Below are 23,153 nucleotides of genomic sequence, written 5' to 3' on the forward strand. Positions count from 1 at the left end.
CTTTTCTCCACTGCACTCCAATCCTTTCCACCCAAACCTTTAAGCCAATGGATGGATGATATACACCATTAACAAGCATAAGAAAAACGTAAACCCCACTTGGAATTATTACTGATCCATTATGTTTAATGAATGTTTTTAATTGGAGAAGTTTATCTAGTTAGCAAGGAAGTAACAGCTCACTTGACTTAGCATCAAGTTTATTTCTTGTTGGTCCTTAGTTCAAGTGTTACTCTGCTTCCCAACTCTAAACATTATGAGCAAGTTCTATCAAAATCTATCACTTTAGTACCAACTTGCCCCATTCCTAAGCATCTCAACCATCAGAACTCTGTATCAAGAAGAAAGTCATCAAGGAGAAGCAAGTCATTCAAAACTTTCTTTATAGCTCTTCTGAACATTTAATAAACAGGTTCTAAACAGAGCAGGCACTTAAATAACATTAATCTTGTCAGAAAGGACCTAGTGTTAAAATTTTCGTAATTACAAATGACAGGAAGGACATAATTCATTAGGACTGACAGATTACAAAATGAGAGGAAGGAAACAAGTTTTCACAGTATTTGCTTTTTACCTAAATGAAGTCTTTTTCTGCCTTTGTGATGTGGGATGAGAACCGCTTTCAAGTCCAAATCTGGAACAATCATAGGCTCTAATCTATATGCCACTGGATCAAGCTGTAAAAAAAAGGAACTGGAAATTTAAGAAAAGCTCTCTTATCTTGAGTTATGTATCCTAATTGGGCAATAAAACGGATAACTAGAAAACCAGAGATTTTGATTTTTTTCACAAGTTATTCACCTACTGGTAATTATAAGATAACTTCCAAATGTGTGAATAAAATTACTTTGCAAGCAAAGCAACAGAATTATTTCCTTGAACAAAGGCTTTCTGGGAGAAAAGTTTATTAGACAGTATAGTATCAGACTATTCTCTATTAGGACAAAGAGTTGAGTTGTACATCAAAATCAGAGTTAGTTCCCAAGAAATAAGAATCTGAGAATCTATTAGGATGATCTGATCGGTGTTTCTATGTAGGTGTTTCATCTTCAAAATAAAAAGTAGTTCAAGTCACTCACTGGATGATAAATATTGAAGAATCCTTTACACGTAGGAAGCCTGTAGTTCTCATCTATCCTATCCACTCCTCGAATAGTGAGAAACATACCAACTGGAGATCCCAAGGCAAAGAAAATCTCTGGTTCAAAGTCTAATGAGTTGTAAACAACAGAAACCTAGAAAAAAATCAAAAAACAATGTAAGATCATCATTCCAATGTCATATGATAAAAAATTCAAATGTTCAAGCTGGAACTGCACTTAATAAAAAGCATCTCAATGCAGATGATGCCACTCTAGGTGTGGCCTATAATGCTTATAATCATTGTCAGCTATTTTAAAGGCACAAAAAAATTTCTCTTCAGGGGCGCCTGGGTGGCTCAGTCATTAAGCATTTGCCTTTGGCTCAGGTCATGATCCCAGGGTCCTGGGATCGAGCCCCGTATCCAGCTCCCGGCTCACCGGAGAGCCTGCTTCTCCCTCCCCCTCTGCCTGCTGCTTCCCCTGCCTGTGCTTGTTCTTTCTCTGTTAAATAAATGAATAAAATCTTAAAAAAAAAAAAAATTCTCTTTAAAATCTTCAAAGACTATTACATCCCCTGGCTATACTTTTACTTGTTGTACAGCATAATACACACAGTATATAGTAAGCATTATATTTATTTTAATTATAAATACCATTAAAACTGCAGACTCCAGATTCAAACTGCCTGGGTTTGAATTCTGGCTCCACGCCTTCCTGTGTAACCTTGGGCAAGTTTCTTAACCTCTCTTGCCTCAGCCTGTTTCCTCATCTATAAAATGGGGACCATAACAATGCCAAACTCATAATGGGGTTGAAAATAAAAAACCTAATCCACACATAGTGCTTAGCACAGAGCCTGGCTGGCATATCTTAAGCATTCAACAACTGTTACTTCTCTTACAACTACCATCTTTGTTCAAGTAAGTTTCTTTCCAGTAGAAAAATGATTTGTCCCAAGACAGCCTCTGTTTTGGCAGCTTGCAAGTAGCCCCTCAGCTCACTGACAACTGCCTAGACTAGGAGAAAGCACCTACATTCATGGCTCAGTGGCAGGATATAGGTCTTTGTCACTCCAGTACCCTGAGAGCGAAGAAAAATGAACGGCATAACCCAAGTGCACAACAGAGGCCCCCAGAAAGGGAAGTACAGTGGGATTATCACGTCCACTTCCTAGATGAAGACATGAAGCTCAGATAGATGACATCACTCACCGAAGAGCACTCAGCCAATGAGTGGCAAAACGAGCCTTCAAATTCCAAATCCAATGAGCCTTCCACTACACTAGGCTGCCCTTTCTAACAAAGTCTAGACTGTACATCCCTTGGCTTGCCCTTATGCTTGCAAATTCAATGGTTTCTGCTACTGATGAGGGCCACACCGGACATGCTCTCAAGATTATGCATTTCCCCCAGCTCCAGATAAAATTTAAAAAAAGAAGAAGAAGAAAATACAAAGTTAAGAGAAAAATTACCAACTGGAAAGGTATCTACAACATAGATGACAAAGAGCTAATATCCTTAACATACAGAACTTCTTAAATATCTGAAAAGGAAATGAAACTCAGAAGAAAAGTAGGTAAAATCAACACTTCACAAAAGAAAAATGCCTAGAAGACATACGAGAAAATATCTAACATCTCTAACATTCAGAAAGACGGTGAGACGCCATTTTCCCTACAAGATTATCAGAGAGATAAAAGAAATACTAAGAAGAAAGTAAAAATCTTCTGTTTTTCATGAAAAAGTCATTTCTTCAGAAGAAAGTGATAAAAGTGAGAACACTACCTATCTGTAAAGGAGAATGATAGCACCAGTGTTAGCGAGGAAAGAGGAGAGGGGTCAGTTTTAATAATTGCCTACAAGAGTAGAAACCCGCACAGCTTTTTCAGGGGCAAGTGGAAGTAACTACCAGAGTTTTCTTGTGTACATTTCTGGGCCCACCTATCCCACTTCTACTTATTTAACTGAAGGAAATAACAAAGAATGTGCACAGAAAATTGGTTTAAAAGTGTTCATCACTGGATTGCTTAAAAGAGTGAAAAACTACAAACTGCCTACACGTCCAATGTTATGGGTTACATACTGTGTCCCCCACAAAAAGAGACACACGTACCAGTACCTCAGACCTTATTCAGAACTAGGTTCTTTACAGCAGTCATCAAGTTAAAATAAGATATTTAGGTGGGCCCTAATCCAACATGATTGGTGTTCTTATAAAAAGGGGAAATCTGGCCACAGAGACAGACACACAGAGGGAAGATGATGCAGACACAGGGAGGAGCATGTGAAAACAGAGGTCTGGAGAGCTCCCCCTATGAGCCAAGGAGCAGCTGGCAAACCGCCAGAAGCTGGAAGAGGCCAAGAAGGGTTCTCCACTATAGGTTTCAAAGGGAGCATGGCCCTGCTGACACCTCACTCCTGAACTTCCAGCTTCTAGAACTGAGACAATAAATTTCTGTTGTTTAAAGCCACCCAGTGTGTGATACTTTGTCATGGCAGCCCGAGCAAACTAATACATCCAATAAAAAGTAAATGACAAAATAAATCACTATCTGTCCAAACAGTAAAGCAAAGCAGTCATTACAAATGAGAGAAATATTTACTGACACGAGAACATATTCATAATATACTGTTTGAAAACAGCAGTATAATGTTAAAACATTATATGTAGTATTTCCCCATTTTTGTTAAAACATATATATAAATACATGCTTAAATAAAAGCCTAGAAGGCCTTGTTCAAACAGTTCACAACGGTTAGTTCTGGCGAAAGAGAGTATGATATTTTTTCTTCTCTCTTGCTTAAGCAGATCTTCTTGGATTTCTGGCAATGAATGATGCACACAGGCTATTGTTTACACTACCCCACAATCCTTTGGGTAACAGACCCTACTTGCCCACACTGGCCCACCCACCATGGAGGTGGCATGTGACTTGGGCTGGGTTAAACAACCTGTGCCCCATGCCTCAGGCAATACGAATTGGCCAAAATGGACCTGTAACTCAAACCAGGTCAAGTATATTTTCCTAACTGGACCTACCAGGGGAGATTCCTTTTCCTCCGTGGTCATAAAGCTATAAGGAGATGAGCCTACAGACAATGACACCCATGATTCCAGGTTCATAGAAGGCCAGCTCCCGGAGAGGGGCACACAGTGAGAGTGTCCTGGTCATATGGAGCTCCTGGTTCCACAAATCTCCTTCTGTACTCTGATCCTTCACAGTTAAGTGAGGAAATATCTGCCCTTTATTTGCTAAAGTATGTTCAAGTTGGGGCGCCTGGGTGGCTCAGTCGGTTAAGCATCTGCCTTCAGCTCAGGTCATGATCCCAGGGTCCTGGGATCAAGCCCCACTTCAGGCTCCCTGCTCCACGGGGAGCCTGCTTCTCCATCTCCCTCTTCCTGCCACTCCCCCTGCTTGAGCGCCCGTGCACACGTGCTCTCTCTCTCCCTGTCAAATAAATAAATCTTTTTAAAAAAATGCATGTTCAAGTTTGCTTATATTTTAAAAGAAAGACATTTTAAAATGCAATCTTTATCAATGAATTGGGTTTAAGGGGCACATGGGTGGTTCAGACGGTTAAGCGTCTGCCTTCGGCTTGGGTGTGATCTCCAGGGACTGGAATCAAGCCCCACATGGGGCTCCCAGTGCAGCGGGGAGTCTGCTTCTCCCTCTCCCTCTCCCCCTGTTTGTGCTCTTTCTCTCTCTCTTTCAAATGAATTAATAAAATCTTTTTAAAAAATAAAAAAATAAAAATAAATTTAAAAAAATAAAAATAAGAAGAACTGGCTTTAAAAGCGTGAACAGGCTATTATGAGTACCCTGTTCCATTTTCTGCCTTCTTTAAATCAGTCCTGAATTCACTTAGGGTAATGGAACCTTACAGACACAACTATAAATACACTGAAAGTAACAAGGTCTAAAAAGATTTTAATACTTCTAAGCCACTGAGATATAAGTATATTAAAGTATATTATTAAATGGGGCACTGTCGACTCCTTGGTCAATTTTTATAGAAACTTTTCTGCAAGGGAAGAATTGTGAATACTAAAACATGTAAGTTAAGTGAACACAGCAAGTTTCTCTCACAGAAATTTAAGTATATAGTAGTCCCCCCTTATCAAAGCGAATAACCCCCCATGGACATCTGAAACTTTAGATAAGACTGTATTCTACATACTCTGTCTTTGCCGATACGTACCTACCTACAATAAAGTTCAATTTATAAATTAGGCAGGGTAAGAGATTAACAACAACAACAATAAAATAGAACAATTACAACGATATACTATAATAAAGGTTATGTGAATGTAGTCTGTCTCTCCTGAAATGTCTTCTTGTATTGTATTCAGCCGCCTTCTTGTGATGATGTGAGACAGAAGGCCTACGTGATGAGATGAAGCAGGGTGAATGATGGAGGCTTTGTCTGGGACGTAACGTTAGGCTACTACTGACCTTCTGACCATACGTCAGAAGGAGGATCATCTGCTTCCAGACCACAGCCAACCATGGGTAACTGAAACCACAGAGAGCTAAACAGCAGGTAACGAGGGACAACTGTGTTCACACGATTTTCTAACTATTGCCACTCTGTTGCTAGTAGTTTTGAGAGACTCATGTTATAAAAGAATGAGTGGTGGAAGAAATAAAAATAAATTTCAAAATAAGTATTTTTTTTATTGAGAGAAGCATACAATCTCACTGAGGGAAAATGTTTTCTCCACACCCCCACAAATGTTGACTATTTGAAGAATTTAAAGCCAACTCCAATAATAAAGATATGTGATTCCAGTATAAACTATGCAGCCCTAATCAACACATAAACTTACCTGTCCAGTGCCAACTTCAAAAGATTCATAATCAACATGCACAGAGGACACATAAGCACCAACTGGAAGTTTCCTCTTGGACCCGTTAGATTCCGAGGGGAGAGAAGTCATTTCTTTAGCTTTCTGAGCACTTTCCTCTTGTCCCTTTGTCGAAGCGGCCATCACTGCCTTCTTTTCTGATGCTGCTTTTTTCTGTTCCTGTGAAACACCAACATTTCGTAACACAACCCTGAGGAAAAGTTAATCAGCTGTCAACTATGGAACATGCTATCTCAATGCTAAGGAATGATCAGTAATTTCTTAGGCAGTGTGGTGATCAGAGAAATGTCCTTAGAGACACTCGCTAAATATTTAGGGAAGAAATGCCATGATTTCTACAATTTACTTTAAAATTCTTAAGAAAAAACAAATGATTAACAGAATAAGAAAAAACAGCAAAACAGCTACAGTTAAATCTAAATACTGGCTATCATTACACTATGCATGCTACTTTTCTATAATAACTTAAAATTTTAATACAAAATGCCAACTATTTTCCATTATGAACTCAGACAGATTAAAGTACCATATAATTGTGAAATACATACTTCCTATAAAGATGTGGATTTGGGGAGAGATTTCCTCATTCAACATATTTACACCCAGTGCATGGAGCCACTGACAGGTTTTCCTCAAAACCATTTTGGGAAGAACAGACAAGCACACTGTGGTTAGAGTCACACAACAGAGTAACGACTCAGAAATAGAAAGGCATGAACTGCAAATGATGCAATAATTGGATGAATCTCAAAAACACTATTTTGAGTAAGAGAAGCCAGGTACAAAAGAGTACATGACGCTGATCCCATTTATACGAACTTGCAGAACAGGCAAAACTCAACAGTGACGGAAACCAGAGTAGTAGTCGTACAGCGGGAGGAGCGGACGAGAAAAAGCATGAGAGAACTACCTGGTGACAGAAATGTTCTAACTCTTGCTTTAGATGGTGATTACACAGGTGCAAAAACTTTCAAAACTTACTACGCTGAACACTTAAGATCCACGTATTTCCATAAATAAGGAAGTAAACCAAAGCTCTGGGAGCATCTATGGAACCAGTGTATCCCTATAGTAACGAGATCAAATCCACTCAGTGACCACAGCCTGACACAGCACCCACATACCAGGGGAATGTGAACAGCTGCCATGGGTGGACTTCCCCGGTCACCAGAAGCCCCCCCTTCAGCGGCCCTCACTCCCCATGCTGCATGTGACTGCATCCGTCTCTGTTTAAAAGTCACCCGTGGCGCCTGAACAAAAAAGCTGGCCAAATCGGGCTTGTCTATTAATGACTTTCAAACACTAGGAAATCAGGGAAACAAGTCTAATTGTTTAATTCAGCAGGCAATAATACAGAAGAAATAAAACTGTCTGCCAGCCTTCTTTTCCACTTCCTATTATACCCCCATCATATCTCACTGAGTCACTGGATAACTACAATGAGTGCTCTGAGGTTGCCAACAGCCTCTCAGTGCCCCATTGCCTTAGAGCAGGGGTTCTCAAACAACGTCCCCTCGGAAACTGAAGCAAGAGGTTTACTGCACTAAAATGAAACTATGGTCCAATTCACACACAAAAATTTTTAATCAATTCAATTAAAAAATGGGCAAAGGATTTGAATAGACACTTTCCCAAAGAAGACACACATACACATCCCAAACAGGTATATGAAAATATGTTCTACATCATTAATCATCAGGGAAATGCAAATCCAGCCCACAATAAGGTATCTATCACCCAACACCTGTTAGAATAGCTATCATCAATAAAGGCAAGAGGTAACTAGTGTTGGGGCGCCTGGGTGGCACAGCGGTTAAGCGTCTGCCTTCAGCTCAGGGCGTGATTCCGGTGTTATGGAATCGAGCCCCACATCAGGCTCCTCCGCTATGAGCCTGCTTCTTCCTCCCCCACTCCCCCTGCTTGTGTTCCCTCTCTCACTGGCTATCTCTATCTCTGTCAAATAAACAAATAAAATCTTTAAAAAAAAACAAAAGAGGTAACTAGTGTTGGAAATAATGTGGAGAAGAGGGAACCCTTGTGCACTGTTCATGGCAATGTACACGGGTGTAGCCACTACAGAAAACAGTATGAAGGTCCCCCCCAAAATCAAAAGTTAGATATACCATATGATCCAACATTTCACACTTCTAGGGGTATAACCAAATGAAATAAAATCACTGTCTTGAAAAGACAACTGTACCCCCAATTTCATAAGCATTGTTTACACAATAGCCAATATACGGAAATAACCTAAATGTCCACTGATGGATGAATGAACAAAGTTTTGTTGTGTGTGTGTGGATGAATATGTTTGTGCGTGGTGTGTACAGAAATATTATTTATCGGGGCGCCTGGGTGGCACAGCGGTTAAGCGTCTGCCTTCGGCTCAGGGTGTGATCCCGGCGTTATGGGATCGAGCCCCACATCGGGCTCCTCTGCTGAGAGCCTGCTTCTTCCTCTCCCACTCCCCCTGCTTGTGTTCCCTCTCTCGCTGGCTGTCTCAATCTCTGTCGAATAAAATAAAAATAAAATCTTTTTTAAAAAAAAAGAAATATTATTTATCAATAAAAAAAGAAAGAACTCTTGCCAAGTGCAACATGGATGGACCTTGCGGACATCGTGCTATGTGAAATAAGTCAGACAGAGAAACACAAATGCTATATGATCTCACTTAAATGCGGAATCTAAAAATCAACAAACATAAAATGGAGAACAGATTGGTGGCTGCCAGAGATGGGGGTTGGAGGGTATAACAAATGGGTAAAGGGGGTCAAAAAGTACAATCTTCCAATTATAGGATTTTCAAAAACTTTTTTTTTTTTTTAACTAGGCTCCATGCCCAGCGTGGAGCCCAATACAGGGCTTGAATTCACAACCCTGAGATTAAGACCTAAACTAAGATCAAGAGTCAGATGCTTGACCACACCCAGGCACCCCCAAAAAAAATTTTTAATCAAGTTGATAATAGAATTGTCTCCATTTTAAGCTTAGCACCTTTTTTTTCCTTTAGCACTCCTTATCAGCCAGTAGGCCCTAGCCAATAGCAAAAGAAAGCAAATGTTAATGGAAAAACCAGGAAGGAATCAATATGTTCAAAAATTCATTTATTACAGACACATTTGCTCACGGCTGAAATTTTATATAACGTAGTTCATTGCTCATAATTTTAAATTTTAAAATTTCTAAAGTTAAAATTAAAATTTAGACTAAACATATGATTTGGTACTAAATTATAATTTGTGATAGAATTAATAAGCAGGTCAGCATTTCACAATGTTTGTTTAAAAGCACCATGACTCTCATGCCCATAAAAACATTCTTGAGAACCACTCCCTTATAAGAGAAAATCCAAGCTCCTACACCTGCCATTCCAGCCTCCAGGACCCCTTGTCCTACCCTATTCCCAGCTCACCTGCTATTTCAGCCACAGGTAAACACAAGCCCACTCCTGGAAGGCCATTTCCCCTGATCCTACTTCTCCTTCAGGCTCAAACATCAACACTTGGGGGAGTCTTCTCTGACCCTCCCCAGACCGTTTTCCCCAGGCCAGAACTGCCACCCCTCCCCTGGCTCTGACAACATGGGCAGCACTCTGTTACAGGACCAATGAGTCACTTGTGGTCAAATCTCTGCCCCTAACTGCACCACATACCCTCAATTCATCTCCAAATCCCAAATATTAACAAGGTGCCTGAGCCAAAAGATATTAATAAAATCTTAAATAATTCAATTTGCTTAAGCTAATCAGAACAAATCAGTCCTGACTTTATGGTCCTATTACATATGAAGTGACATATCCTAAGCTGTAAATATGTAACACAAATAAAAGAAGCACAGAAGTTCAAAAGATGGATCAACATAGACCATGTAAACAAAAAAAATAGTCACCCTAAGTATTAATTTTTTAAGTACTTAGAAAATCTCTGAAAAATTAATTTGATTAATAAATGAAAATTAGGGGCACCTGGGTGGCTCAGCCGGTTAAGAATCTGCCTTCAACTCCGATCATGATCTCAGAGTGCTGGGACTGAGCCCCTCATCAGGCTCCCTGCTCAGCAGAAGTCTGCTTCTCCCTCTCCCTCAGCTCCTCCCCTCTCCTGCTCATGCTCGCTCGCTCGCTCTCTCCCTCCCCCAAATAAATAAAATCTTCAAATAAATAAATAAATAAATGAAAATAAAATGAACCAAGTGAGTTTTTCCCAATTGCTCTATTTCTTTCTACACGCTTTTTAGTTATTGCTTGTTTTGTATTGTTCAGAATTTTTGTTTTTGGGTTATTTAATGAGATTTTAGTGAGTCTATTCTTATCTCTCTAGATGGTGAGGACTAAAAAGGGAGAAAATGAGCTAACATTTATTGGGGGCTAAGCTTACATGCATTAATCCAACCCTCGTTCACATTTTAGAAATTAGAGAAATTAAGGATCTAAAAAGTTAAGCAAATTGCTCATGAATAAGGACTTAATAAGCAGTTGAACTGGGATGACCAATTCATCCGCCTGTCCAGGGCTTACCCAAGTTTTTGCCCCAGGAAATCCCCAAATACCAATTTTAAAACTGAAAGTCCTTCATCCTGGGAATTCTCTGTCCCAGAAAAACCAGGCTGGTCAGCTACCCTACCTGGGACTGAACTCCACTTCTGGCTGACTCCCAAGTCTGCATGCCCATCAGCTCCGCCCCTGTGCCCAGCGTGCCTAGGGAGCACACTAGCTGGCCTAACCATACTGCTATTAACAAAAACTTCCAAAATATAAACAAGCTAGTCAAAGATGAGCTTTGGTTTCTGTTTTTAGAGCACAAATGACCTTTACCAGTTTAACTGCTTTCTGTTTCACAAAGTTAGCGATCTTCTTTCTGGGTCCGAGGGGTATGCCCATTTCCTTCAGGTCATCAACAGTACACATAAGCTTTAAAAGAAAATAAACAAGCACATTAGTTAATCGGTCTAATGATCGATGAAGTGAAACTGAAATCAGGAAATGATAAAAAAAAAAAACAAACCCATACCATCGAAAGCAATCTAAGATCCAATTTTTTAAAAGTCAATTTGCTTTTAAATCCTGGATTAATTTAGGCTATAAAATCTAAGCCCTCCACATCTAAGCCATCCTAGTCATGTTTGGCAGCAAACACATGCATGTTGTACAAAATTCAAAAGCTACACAGCCAAGCAGACAATGAAGTCTCTCCCCTCCACTCCTGTCCCAACCACCCAGTTCTCTGAGGCTCTATACACCTTCTGTATACACAGCACCTACGTGGTTTTCCTTGTGTGTGTAGACTGCTATGCAAATGGGACTGAACTGTGCTCTTTTCACATAACGCATCTTAGAAATCGTTGCCTGCCATTATCTCTGACACCGCCTCATTCATGCAACAACTACAACTCATTACGTGCAGCACCATAAACTATTTCACTAGCGCCCGACCAGCGCACGCGGAAGGTGTTTACAGGTTTTGCTATCATAAACAGCGCTGCGGCGAGCATCCTTATAGGTATCTTATGTGAATATTTCTGTATTTGGCATTATTCCTGGAAAATTGCTGGGGCAAAAGATTTTTTGTATTTTTTTTTTAATATTTTTTGTATTTTAAAAGGTATTACCAGGGACGCCTGGGTGGCACAGCGGTTAAGCGCCTGCCTTCGGCTCAGGGTGTGATCCCGGCGTTATGGGATCGAGCCCCACATCAGGCTCCTCTGCTATAAGCCTGCTTCTCTCCCACTCCCCCTGCTTGTGTTCCCTCTCTCTCTGGCTGTCTCTATCTCTGTCGAATAAATAAATAAAATCTTTAAAAAAAAAAATGAATCAGGGCAACCCTCTCAGGTCCCCTTCCTCTTTGGGAGCTTTATACTATCACTTTACTATCACTCAATAAACTTTGCTTTGCTGCCCACCAAAAAAAAAAAGAATCAAACTATCCTCAGTACCAGAGATTCCATATCAATCTTCTCCTTTTCAAAAGTGCTAACATATTCAGAGAGGCTAAGTGCTTCCAGAGTTTCTTGCAAACTTAGGACTTCTTCATTTTCAACATCAAGGTCACAAGACTCCTCCAAAGTCAACTTTGGCTCTTCAGGCACCTTAAGGAAAAGAAAAAAAAAAGGCAGGGGAACATTGCAAACCTCAGAAAAACTCCCATAAAATGTCTCCTGATCAACAGCAAATCTTAAACAATTTTGCTCCATACAGAAATCATAATTTCAGGTAGTTTATCATCCAAAGTTTGAATATTCTAAAAAAGTACATCAATTGAATAAATCACTCTTGCTCCCGTTTTCTGCAATAATTTACTTAACATTTTTTTAAATCATAAACTTTCTCCATTTTAAATTTATAATCCATAAGGAAGACAAGTGAGAAACTCAAAGAAGCTAAATGATTCTATCACACTTATTATAAACCTCAGGACACTATGATTTATAAAAACATTTCAGGGGCACCTGACAGACTCAGTCAGAAGGGCATAGGACTCTTGATCACAGGGTTGCAAGTTCAAGCCCTACACTGGGTATAGAGATTACTTAAATAAATTTAAAAAAAAAAAATTCAGGAAACAGTTCAGACTTCAGAAAACTATTTGGCTTCATCTCTAATCTAAATATGTTAACCAGGCCATACCTGCTTTTCCTGAAAATGTGGCTGCTTCACAACTCCATTAGCAACAGCAAAAGGCCCAGGAGACTTTGACAAATTCAAATCTTTTTGATTAGACAGGATGTCAAACAATATTAAAGACCCTAAAAAAAAATTACATGTTGCTTTATAATGACTAATACTTTTATAAGTAAATTTTCCTACTTTTTTCCCCAAAGTCCGTAGGCAGAAGTCATACAAAAGTTAAATGTCATCAAGATCTGATCAATATTCTTATTTTACCAAACAGCAGCATAAATTAAAATATAAAGCATTCCTAGGTAATTGAAAAGCAAAGGCAGAACCTAAACTCAACGCATTCATGTCTACCCTTTATAAAACTTAAAATAATTCTAAACCTTGTACTAACAATGTTACCCTCACTAGAAGCAGTGATAATTCAATAAAAATTATGTTTAAAATGTGGATATTTGACAGTTTTACCTAAACTGTGACCAGCAACAGAGACTCCTCCTTTGAAGTCTGGATTCCGACTCATAAAAAGTGCATGCAGACGGTTTATCTCCGTTCCTACTTTTTCCACAATTGTCTGACAGTAGGTGGGGCTATTGTAAAATAAAATATCTAGCAAGGTTTCATTGGTAAAATGACGAAACCGACCAATACTTGGTAAAGTGATTTTCTTAATATTCCTGTTTTAGAAAGAAAAAAAAAAGGATGTTCAGTCACTAGCCACTTTACATCTACAGGCTTTTTTAAAGTTTAGATAGTGATTTCTAAATATACAATGAGTGTAAGAATCCCACAGACTAATTATGAGTTGATTCTGTAGACAAGTTATTAAAAATGAATCAAGATAAATCAAAAAAGTGGATGTGTGCCTACACCTGTACTATGACTTTGGGGATTCCCCAGAGTTATCACATAAAATAGGGCCTATGTAAAAGTTTTAATTTTATCTTTAAAGATGAAAGGCTGCTTTTCCATTTTTCTTCCAATTAATTGGAAATCAGGATACCTGACAAAAACTGTGGTGGAAAGGAAAACAAGGAATATAGCAAGGAAAGAGAAAGGAGTTTGATGCACTGAAAATCTTTCTTGATTTGAGGGTGGATATAGTAGAGCGCACGAACACCCACAGAGAGAGATTACACTCTCATCACAACAGGACCTACCATGGAATAATACACGGAATAACACAGAATGCTGTTTGTAGAATTAGTTTTATTAAACCATGTACCCGGAAATATTTATGATCTTCACTAAAATCCAGATACGTTATTAGCCCTGTGTCCTAGGATAAATATTATCTAAACCTGTGTTTCTCAATTGGGAGCATTCAAAACCGACTGAGGCACTTTTAGCTGTCACGGTGCCTAGAGATGTTGCTGGCCTTTAAAAAGGACGGGAGATCTTTCTGGCTATTGGGGGTGTGGGGTGTTGTCCAATGGGTGGAGGCCAGGATGCTCCCAAACATCCTGCAATGTACAGGACAGCCCCCGTCTGAACTACGGTAGATGACAACAGTATTCTAAAACTGGCTTACAGTTCTCAGATTCCCTTAAATATTTACACAGACATATGCGTGCGCACACAGAAAAGTAGCGTATAATCATTAACAGTCAGTGTTTAAATCCTACGTCAGAGCAACTACATCATTTACATAAAGGAATAGATTTGTTGAACACATTTGTTGAAGTTACAATAAACTATTTCATATTACGGCTTAAATTTTGAATCGGCGTTTGACCAATCTGAACGATGAGCTATCAAAGTCCACAAACCTGTCAACACCCGTGGCATCCCCACCCAAGGAACTATGCCAGGGAACAGGAAGGAATTCCACTCTGCTTACTTTCCGATCGTCTAAAGATTTCTTGAAATGTGTCTGCAGCAATTTCAGAGAAACCACCCTAAAATCATCCACTTTAAAAAAAAAAAAATCAGGGAAGACAAATTAAATTGATTTAATTTCCGGGCTTGATGGGTAGTTAGTAATTCCCTCAAATATGCTAGTATTTTTTATATAACAAACTTTTTAAGGAAAAAAAAATGATGAAATCAGTCCAAAAAGGAAAAACCCAACTTTAGGAAGCTCTTTTTTTTCAATGTTTTAGAGGAATGTATAAATGACTGATAAACATTGAACTACCATTCCTGGAAGGCAGCATGGCAGTGTGGGTACAGACTCTGGAATTGAACTGTCTGCCACAGGATTCCTGCTTGAGAACCCACAGACCATGCTACAGGAGAGGTTAACTTACGCCCATGGACTTCAGTGCCTCACCTAGTAGTGGGGAGAACAGTGACAGCACCTGTTCCCCCCCCCCCAAGGTTTATCGTGAGAGGTGAGTAATAGGATCCATGCAAAATGCCTGGTACAAATCAAGTATTCAATAAATATGAACTATTATGACACAGATATAAAAATAAAACTTCAAAAATTTAAGTAAAACAGGCACATTCATTGTTCCATTAAAAACTTCTTTCAATAATTCACTTTAAATCAGTTCAGTGCACAGGTATACCTACAGTTGCCGGAAGTGCCTAGGCAGAGGCTGTCTGTCAGAAAGGCTAAATTATTTTCAAGATCCCTTCTAATCCTTTAGTCTAGGATTTTATGAGTTACCCACATCGTAAGAGCAAATCAAGTACAAATTATTTCCCAGTGACCATTTAAATCTCCTCTTACAGTTTCTCAGCCAGTAGTAAACAGCCAGAAACTCTTAAAAATGAACATTTAAAGGGCTCCTGGGTGGCTCAGTTAAGCATCTGCCTCCGGCTCAGGTCATGATCCCGGAGTCACGGGATTAAGCCCCGCATCAGGCTCCCTGCTCAGCGGGGAGTCTTCTCCCACTCCCTCTACTCCTCCCTGTTTGTGCACTCTCTCACTCTCTCTCTCTCAAATAAATAAATAAAATCTTTAAAAAAAAATGAACATTTAAAAGTTCTTCTATTACTTATCAATTCATTCCATGAAATAAAATGACTAATACTTACCACATTCAATAATACTTCTAAAGCGCAAGTCACACACAGGTCCAATGCCATGTACCATGAACACCAAATGATCAACCCGAGGCATTTCCCCTACAGAAGAAATAATATACATGCCTATGTGCATACATACAAGCTGGAAAATTGTTTGGGTTTTCGGATTTAAATAGCAATATTCTAAATATCCCTTTTGTCATCACAAACTGGGCAAAGAAATTTAAGACCCTTCCAAGTTAATAAGCTTCAATACTCTCTATGAAATGAGAAGAACAAAGCTCAAGGTCCATCTTGGCAAATAATAGTGAACTAGACCAAGAGGTGGAGGAAGCATGCCACCTGTGATCTCAGAGACTATGAGCATATGATAACCAGCAGTTTTGTACCTACTGACGCTCCATAACCTTTATGGTTTCTTCAGAATTCCCCAGAAGACTAAGACCCACATGGAAAAGTAATATGCCAACATTAAACCTTAAAATATTTCCCCCAATGGGGCACCTGGCAGGCTCAGTCGGAAGAGTATGCGACTCTTGATCTTGGGGTCATGAGTTCAAGCTCCACATCGGGTGTAATAAAATAAATTAATGAATAAAATATTTTCCCCAAATCCTTCCCTTTTCCTATATAATATATATTCTACATACTACAACATCTTCAAGTTATATACAGGAAAACCAAATTAAATCTATTATTTTACTCTGGCATACAGAAACAACTACAAGTTATTTGCCTCTGGTTATTTTGTTCACATTCATAATATGAGAACACTTATTTATATGTGTAATTTCATAAGACAAAGAAAAAAAATGAAATATGTAATCATCAAAATAAAATCTGTATTTTAAACGGTATAACAGGAGAAATCAAAGCACTTACACTGAAGCAGGGGTTGGTCAAATAGGCCAAATCCTGCTCACTGCCTGGTTTTTATAGCTTTACTGGAACACAGCTGTGCTCATTTGAAACCATCTACAGATGCTTTCACACTACAATGACAGAACTGAATAGATGCAGCAAAGTCCGTATGGCCTGAAACATTTACTATTTGGCCCTTAACAGAAAAAGTTTGCCAACTTCCGTACAGAGCAACACAAACTGGACGAGACATGATCACAAAAGCTCAAAAATATTGCCAAAAGCCTAGTTTCAACCAGCAAAGTACTTCTCCACAACAACACATCTTTTACAATCTACATCATATGGCTTGTATATCTTCAACAGAATTCTAAATTTTAAAATAAACAGATATAAAAGTAATAAAATAAAGATATGTGCCAACCTGGCTGATTTCTGCATGTTACGACAGGTAGTCCTAATAATGGCTTCTTTTTTCTCAGCATTCTAAAAAATGGTGCTAAAATAGAGGAGTCTAAAAATGACCTTGGCCCTAAACAAACTATACACACCATCAGGAATCTCATCAAGGTTATCATCAATTCCACGCTTTACAACCCTGGGCCTTGTCTGTCCATCTTGTGTGGTTCCCCATTCATCTGGCACTGACGAAGGCTGGAACTGAACAATAACCTTCAAGAGAGGACGGAAGGATTATGACAGACCTCAGGACCAAGTTCATTTCCACTACAGGCTAAATAATTTATTTCAATACATAATAAACTACTTCATAGTAACAACAGTTTACAAATCGAGTACTAGTATTGTTCTCCCAAAACAATTTTTAACAGTCCTGCTAGTGTTCACATTAACCATTAAAACTAGGCAGATCTATACCCTTATTTCCAATGCTTATACTGGAAAATACTACAACTAAGTCGGAAGTAGTACACCTTGATTTTAAAAATGTAACATAAAAACCCAGGTTTACATATAAGAAATTAAGAAAAATTACCTAGAACGGAGGAATCTTCATCTACAAAAATATTTAAGGCAAAATTCTTTAAATAGCAAGATTCCCAATTAATTTACAAGTTCAATTTCAATGCCAAAAATTGATTTACCCACCACTTTTTAGGAAAACATATATTCTGTTAAATCAACTAAATTTAGTCCCATGTCACACAGAAATTTTTCTTAAAAAAAAAAAAAAGGAGGCATGCAAGATGGTATGCAAAATGTTTGTGTCTGCATCAAAAACAAATGAAAAGCAAATGTTAAGAGTAGTTACCATCAGGAGGAGAAATGGGAAATGCAGAGGTAAGAGGCTTTTTTGATTTGACACCTTTATATACCGTTTAAATTTTGTAGGTATATAAATGTTTTTATTTTATCTCAAATAAGGACTACAGAAGTGGTGGGATTAAAATTATTTTTGTTTTCTTGTATACTTCTCCGAAATAAATCAATGGCCCATGTTCTGAAAAATTCCTGTATGCCAAGCACTATGCTGGGTGTTTTTGGATAAATTACTTTCTTTTTATCTAAAATATGAGCCTGGGAGGTACTTATTGCAGATGAGGAACCCGGAACCCAGAGGGATGAAGTATGGTAAATGAAAGAACCCCCTAATCAATATCTTAAAAAACAAACAAACAAACAAAAAAAAAAGTTCATGGAGACAATACAAGTAAGAAAATGGAGGACATATTTTTAAAAGTTGACACAAACCACCATCAAGGGTCACGGTGGACAAACCATGGCCTGCATACCCAATCCGAGCTACCACCTTTATAAATAAAGTTTTACTGCAACAGACACACCCGCTGGTTCATGTAATATCTGCAGCTGCTTTCAGGCTACACAGGCAGAGCTGACAGCCGCAACAGAGATCACACAGCCTAGAAGAATTAAATATTTACTCTCCCGCCCTTTACAGAAAAAGCCTGCCGACCTCTGATCGAGTGCAAACGTTTATCAAACAACTTTGATGGAGCATACTAAGCTTCAGCTAACATGCTACCATAAGCAGAAACTTCATGAGAAAAATTAAAAATTTTATTTTTGTTTCTGTGATCAATGTGAACAAACTACAGTAAGCTTTTAAAAACAATGAACTTCTTATAAATACACCCCTGCAGAAGTTAATTAAAATGAACATTTATCAACCACATTCGGCAAAATAATTATTAAAACGAACCTAACATTTTAGTATCTTAAGCAATAACATTACCTTTGGATTGTGCATAACGATTGTCTCTCCACTCGGGAACTCTAATCTACGGTGCCACTGATTCGTGCTTACTGCTTTTTTATATTCAGCCTAAAACAGTGGAAAAATATAATCCGGTAAGATAAATTTATACCACATTGAGAAAAAGTGTGGAACAAAAGTATAACTACAATGATAATAAAAATAATGTAATAGCGGCTCTCATGTACTAATTAATTACACTTGTCACTTTATATAACTTATTTAATTAATTACTCTCAATCACTACTAAATAAGATTATCCCCATTATAGAGAGGAGAAAACAAAGGTTTACACAGCCTATTTGTTTCCTAGGCCTGTGGTAACAAAGTATCACAAACCGAATGGCTTCAAACGGAAATGTACTGTCTCACAGTTGTGGAGGCTAGAAGTCTGAAGTCAAGCGTCAACAGGCCATGTCCCTCGGAAACCTACAGGGAACTCCTTCCTTGCCTCTTCTTAGCTTCTGGTGGTTTACCAGCAATCTTTAGTGTCCTCTGGCTTACAGATGAAACCTTCCCATTCTCTATTTTTACATGGTATGACATCAAATCATATTGGATTAGGGACCCACCCTTCTCCAGAATGATCTCATCTTAATTATATCTGCAAGCATCCTATTTCCAGGTAAGATCACATTCGGAGGCACTAGAGGTTAGGACTTCAACATATCTTTTGGAGGCTGGAAAGGAGGACACAATTCAACCCCTAGTAGACAGTTTAAATTCACAGCTGCATGAGATTACACACTGTCAAGTAGCAATGGGAGAACCGCAGTTCACTCCCACCCTCAACTTTCTGACTCCGAAGACTGACTGTGGAGGGGCGCCTGGGTGGCTCCCTTGGTTAAGCATCTGCCTTCAGCTCAGGTCATGATCCCAGGGCCCTGGGATCAAGCCTCTCATTGGACTCCCTGCTCAGTGGGGAGCCTGCTTCTCCCTCTACCTGCTGCTCCCCGATTGTGCTCTCTGTCAAATAAATAAATAAAATCTTAACAACAACAAAAAAAAGACATGACAGTTGAACTGTTTTCTTACTCTTCCTCCAGATATAGTATTCTGCTTTCAACAAGGCAAAAATTAAAAAAAAAAAAAGTCTAAGGGCCTCTTGGAGAGAGACACAAGATTAGGTATTGTGGAAACTCTGCCACGCCCACTGTCCAAAGTTTTTTTAAAAATTAGTAACAATGATTATTTGACAATCGTGTCAAAAAAGACAAGTTTCTTTCTGTCTCCTGGACAGTCACTGATTAATGATTCCTCTCCATCAGCCTCTATCCCTTTGACTCTTCCTCACTTGGCTTTTTGTAATTTTTATATTTATTTGATTTTTTTTAAAGATTTTATTTATTTATTCGACAGAGATAGAGACAGCCAGCGAGAGAGGGAACGCAAGCAGGGGGAGTGGGAGAGGAAGAAGTAGGCTCATAGCGGAGGAGCCTGATGTGGGGCTCGATCCCAGAACGACGGGACCACGCCCTGAGCCGAAGGCAGACGCTTAACCGCTGTGCCACCCAGGCGCCCCTATTTATGATTTTTAAAAGCAAGATTACAAATAAAAATGTTTAAAGAAAGAAAAGTTTCACCATCTTAAGAATTATTTGCATTTTTTCATATTCCCTTTCAATCCATAATTTTAGAATAAATGTTGTCTGGTAGAGCAAGTTTCCACATGCCATTCTTCTAAAGGGTCTTGGCTGTTCTTGACACTTTCACCCTCCATATAAAATGCAGGAGCAGTTTGCAAATTTTACCTTAAAAACCCTGATGTAATTTTCACTGGGATTACATAAAATTAATAAAATAATTTGGGAAGAACTGACATCTTAACTGTGTATCTGTGAACATATTTAGCTCCATTTCTTGAGATCATCAGTTTTCCTCCACAAGCTCGTAAAAGTATCTGTCAGACTTTTTTCTACTTAGCCTATAGCTTTGGTAGTGTTATAAATAGCATCTTCTCTTTTTTATTATGGGTGCTAGTTATTTCTTTCTTTTATAAAAAAAAAGGCTCCATGCCCAACGTGGGGCTCGAACTCACGACCCTGAGATCAAGAGTCACACACACTCTACCAACTGGGCCAGCCAGGCACCCTCCTCTAGTTAGTTATTGCTGTCATATGGGAATACCATTAATTCATATATGTTGATTTTATAACCAGACCTACAGTGCTAATGGTATTTTTTTTAATTTTTTCAAGATTGTATTTATTTATTTGAGAGAGAGAAAGTGAGAGAGGGAACACAAGCAGGGGGAGTGAGAGAGGGAGAAGCAGGCTTTCCGCCAAGCAGGGAGCCCAATGCGGGGCTCAATCCCAGGACCCTGGGATCATGACCCGAGCTGAAGGTACATGCTTAACAACTGAGCCACCCAGGTACCCCTAATGGTATTTCTAAAAGTTCCCCTGACTTTCTATGCACATAATCATGTCATCATCAAAGAGAAGGTGTTTTCTGTTTCCGACTCTTCTGTTGTTTTGTCTCAGTACAGAAGTACAAGTACAGAATCACCTACACAATATTGAGAAATATGTCTGCTTTTCTTCTTCTCATTGGCTTTCTCACTTCCTAACCTCCTCTGCATCTTCCCTGATCTGGTCTGAGCATCATGAAAGACGCTGAAGAAGAGCTAAGATCTCCCCAGATGAAGAAGAGTTGTGTGCTGTTGAGATGGTCAGTAAGTGGACAGCTATCCCACCCTCAAAGCTTGTGTCATCCACTTACAATCAAATACAGTTGAGATAAAGAGAATATTTTTAGATACTGCTTAGACTTTACTTAGACTAGGTGCCTTAGCTTCAAAATAATAGGACTAAACTCAGGATGTTATACCTTCAGTAGGGTCCTAGCAAAGATACCAAAAATTATAGTACACATTTGCTTAATAATTTTGGTCTAAAATTAAGCTACGGATATCAGCATTCCTTTACACCTTTTTTTCCCTCATTCAAATAACTAAAATTATGTTTAAGGAGACTGTGCCTCCTGGTATGTGATACTTCCAAGAACAAAATTAATTTTATGCCTTCTTTTCAGTCTTTGCTCTTCTTAACCGGGTTCTGACTCTGTTCTAAATCAGTGTTTTTCAAACTGTGGGTGATGACTAGTAATAAATTATAAAATCAATGTTTCAAATGAAATAGAAAATATCAGAGTGGCACCTGGTAAATGTTAAGTACTGTTCCATGGGCCTTTGTTTTTAGGGGTGTGTGAGAGCAGGCTCACACCAGCTCCTGAGTACGCATGACAACTCTTCTCAACTGTGTCAGTTGACATCCTGTAGATAGCTCAAAAAGGAAATCAGCAAATGCTGTAAATCAGGGGCTTTTATTCCTCAGAGTCAGTTAACACACACCACTATTTCTGATAAATGTGTGTGTATGTGTGTGTGTATAAATGTGTATACTAAATTCCAATGTCAAATGCATCTCATACCATGAGTTGAAATTTAAAAAATTTGAAGCCTGTGCTCTCAACAAGCCTCTTTTCCAATTCACTTTCCCCAACAAACACCTGTCTTACTTTAGGCCAAGGCTTACCTTTTGGGGTCGATTTGGTTATAAAATTGTATTTCATAGTCACTACTGTAGAGATTAGTTATTTCCAGAACAGGTACAATTGATAATACCTCAGAAATGCATTTATAGGGGCACCTGGGTGGCTCATTAAGTAAAGCATCTGCCTTCAGCTCAGGTCATGATCTTGGGGTCCTGGGATCTGCCCCACATCAGGCTCCCAGATCAGCAGGGAGTCTGCTTCTCCCTCTGCCCCACTCCCCTGCTCATGTTCTCTCTCAAATAAATCTTTTTAAAAAAATGCGTTCATATGGGGCGCCTCAGGGGCTCAGTTGGTTGAGTGTCTGCCTTTGGCTCAAGTCGTGATCCCAGGATCCTGGAATCCAGCCCATGTTGGGCTCCCTACTCAGCGGAGAGCCTGCTTCTCCCTCTCCCTCTGTCCCTCCCCCTGCTTGTATGCACTGTCAGATAAACAAATAAAAAAAAATTTTTTAATGCATTTATAAATATTTTTAAAAAGCAAAATATGCCACAAAAAGTCTATAACTATTATAAATGTTAGAAAAAGTATGTATATGGATAATTGTCTAAAAAAATATTTTTAAATGTAGGGGTTCAATCTGAAAGGATGACATGATTGTGATTTAATTTTTCTCTTATCTCTATTAAATATTATATTCTTCAAACACAAAATTTAATAATTAATAGTTAGCTATTAAACTTGACTATCAGCTCCTAAACAAAACGTAAGGTCTAGTCCCTACCTAAAGCTATTCAAAATATGAACTAGGGAAGGTTAACATTTTAGAGGCCCCTTTCACCAGTAACATAATCATGTTTTAATGTTTTCTGTTAGCACTGGTTATCCAAGTTTTAATAACTACAACATTAAACAATAGTAACTACGGTGTTCTGTATCTCGTTTCCATGTATGCAAATCGAATCATTTAACTTATTTCAAACATTTAATTCAACCACAAAGTAGACTAATCATAAGAAATTAACACAATTAT

At 38.7% G+C, this 23,153-nt stretch overlaps 1 protein-coding gene across 4 annotated transcripts in view; it reads right to left on the reverse strand.

Annotated features, from left to right (window-relative positions):
* SEC23IP (SEC23 interacting protein) overlaps positions 1-23,153 on the reverse strand; it is a 42,438-nt gene that overhangs the window by 9,771 nt on the left and 9,514 nt on the right. For all 4 annotated transcript variants that reach the window (XM_045803285.2, XM_045803284.2, XM_045803281.2 and 1 more), the window contains exons 5-15: positions 18,608-18,697; positions 16,947-17,067; positions 15,544-15,633; positions 14,328-14,469; positions 13,027-13,235; positions 12,568-12,686; positions 11,877-12,029; positions 10,759-10,854; positions 5,910-6,107; positions 1,080-1,235; positions 575-677 (exon numbers count right to left, since the gene is read on the reverse strand). In XM_045803285.2, the coding sequence (XP_045659241.2) occupies positions 575-677; positions 1,080-1,235; positions 5,910-6,107; positions 10,759-10,854; positions 11,877-12,029; positions 12,568-12,686; positions 13,027-13,235; positions 14,328-14,469; positions 15,544-15,633; positions 16,947-17,067; positions 18,608-18,697 (1,477 nt within the window). The remainder of the gene's footprint in view (positions 1-574; positions 678-1,079; positions 1,236-5,909; positions 6,108-10,758; positions 10,855-11,876; positions 12,030-12,567; positions 12,687-13,026; positions 13,236-14,327; positions 14,470-15,543; positions 15,634-16,946; positions 17,068-18,607; positions 18,698-23,153) is intronic.

This window comes from Ursus americanus, chromosome 6 (genome assembly GCF_024610735.1).
Source record: "Ursus americanus isolate L20-20 chromosome 6, mUrsAme1.1.p, whole genome shotgun sequence".
In the NCBI taxonomy this organism is placed as follows: domain Eukaryota; kingdom Metazoa; phylum Chordata; class Mammalia; order Carnivora; family Ursidae; genus Ursus; species Ursus americanus.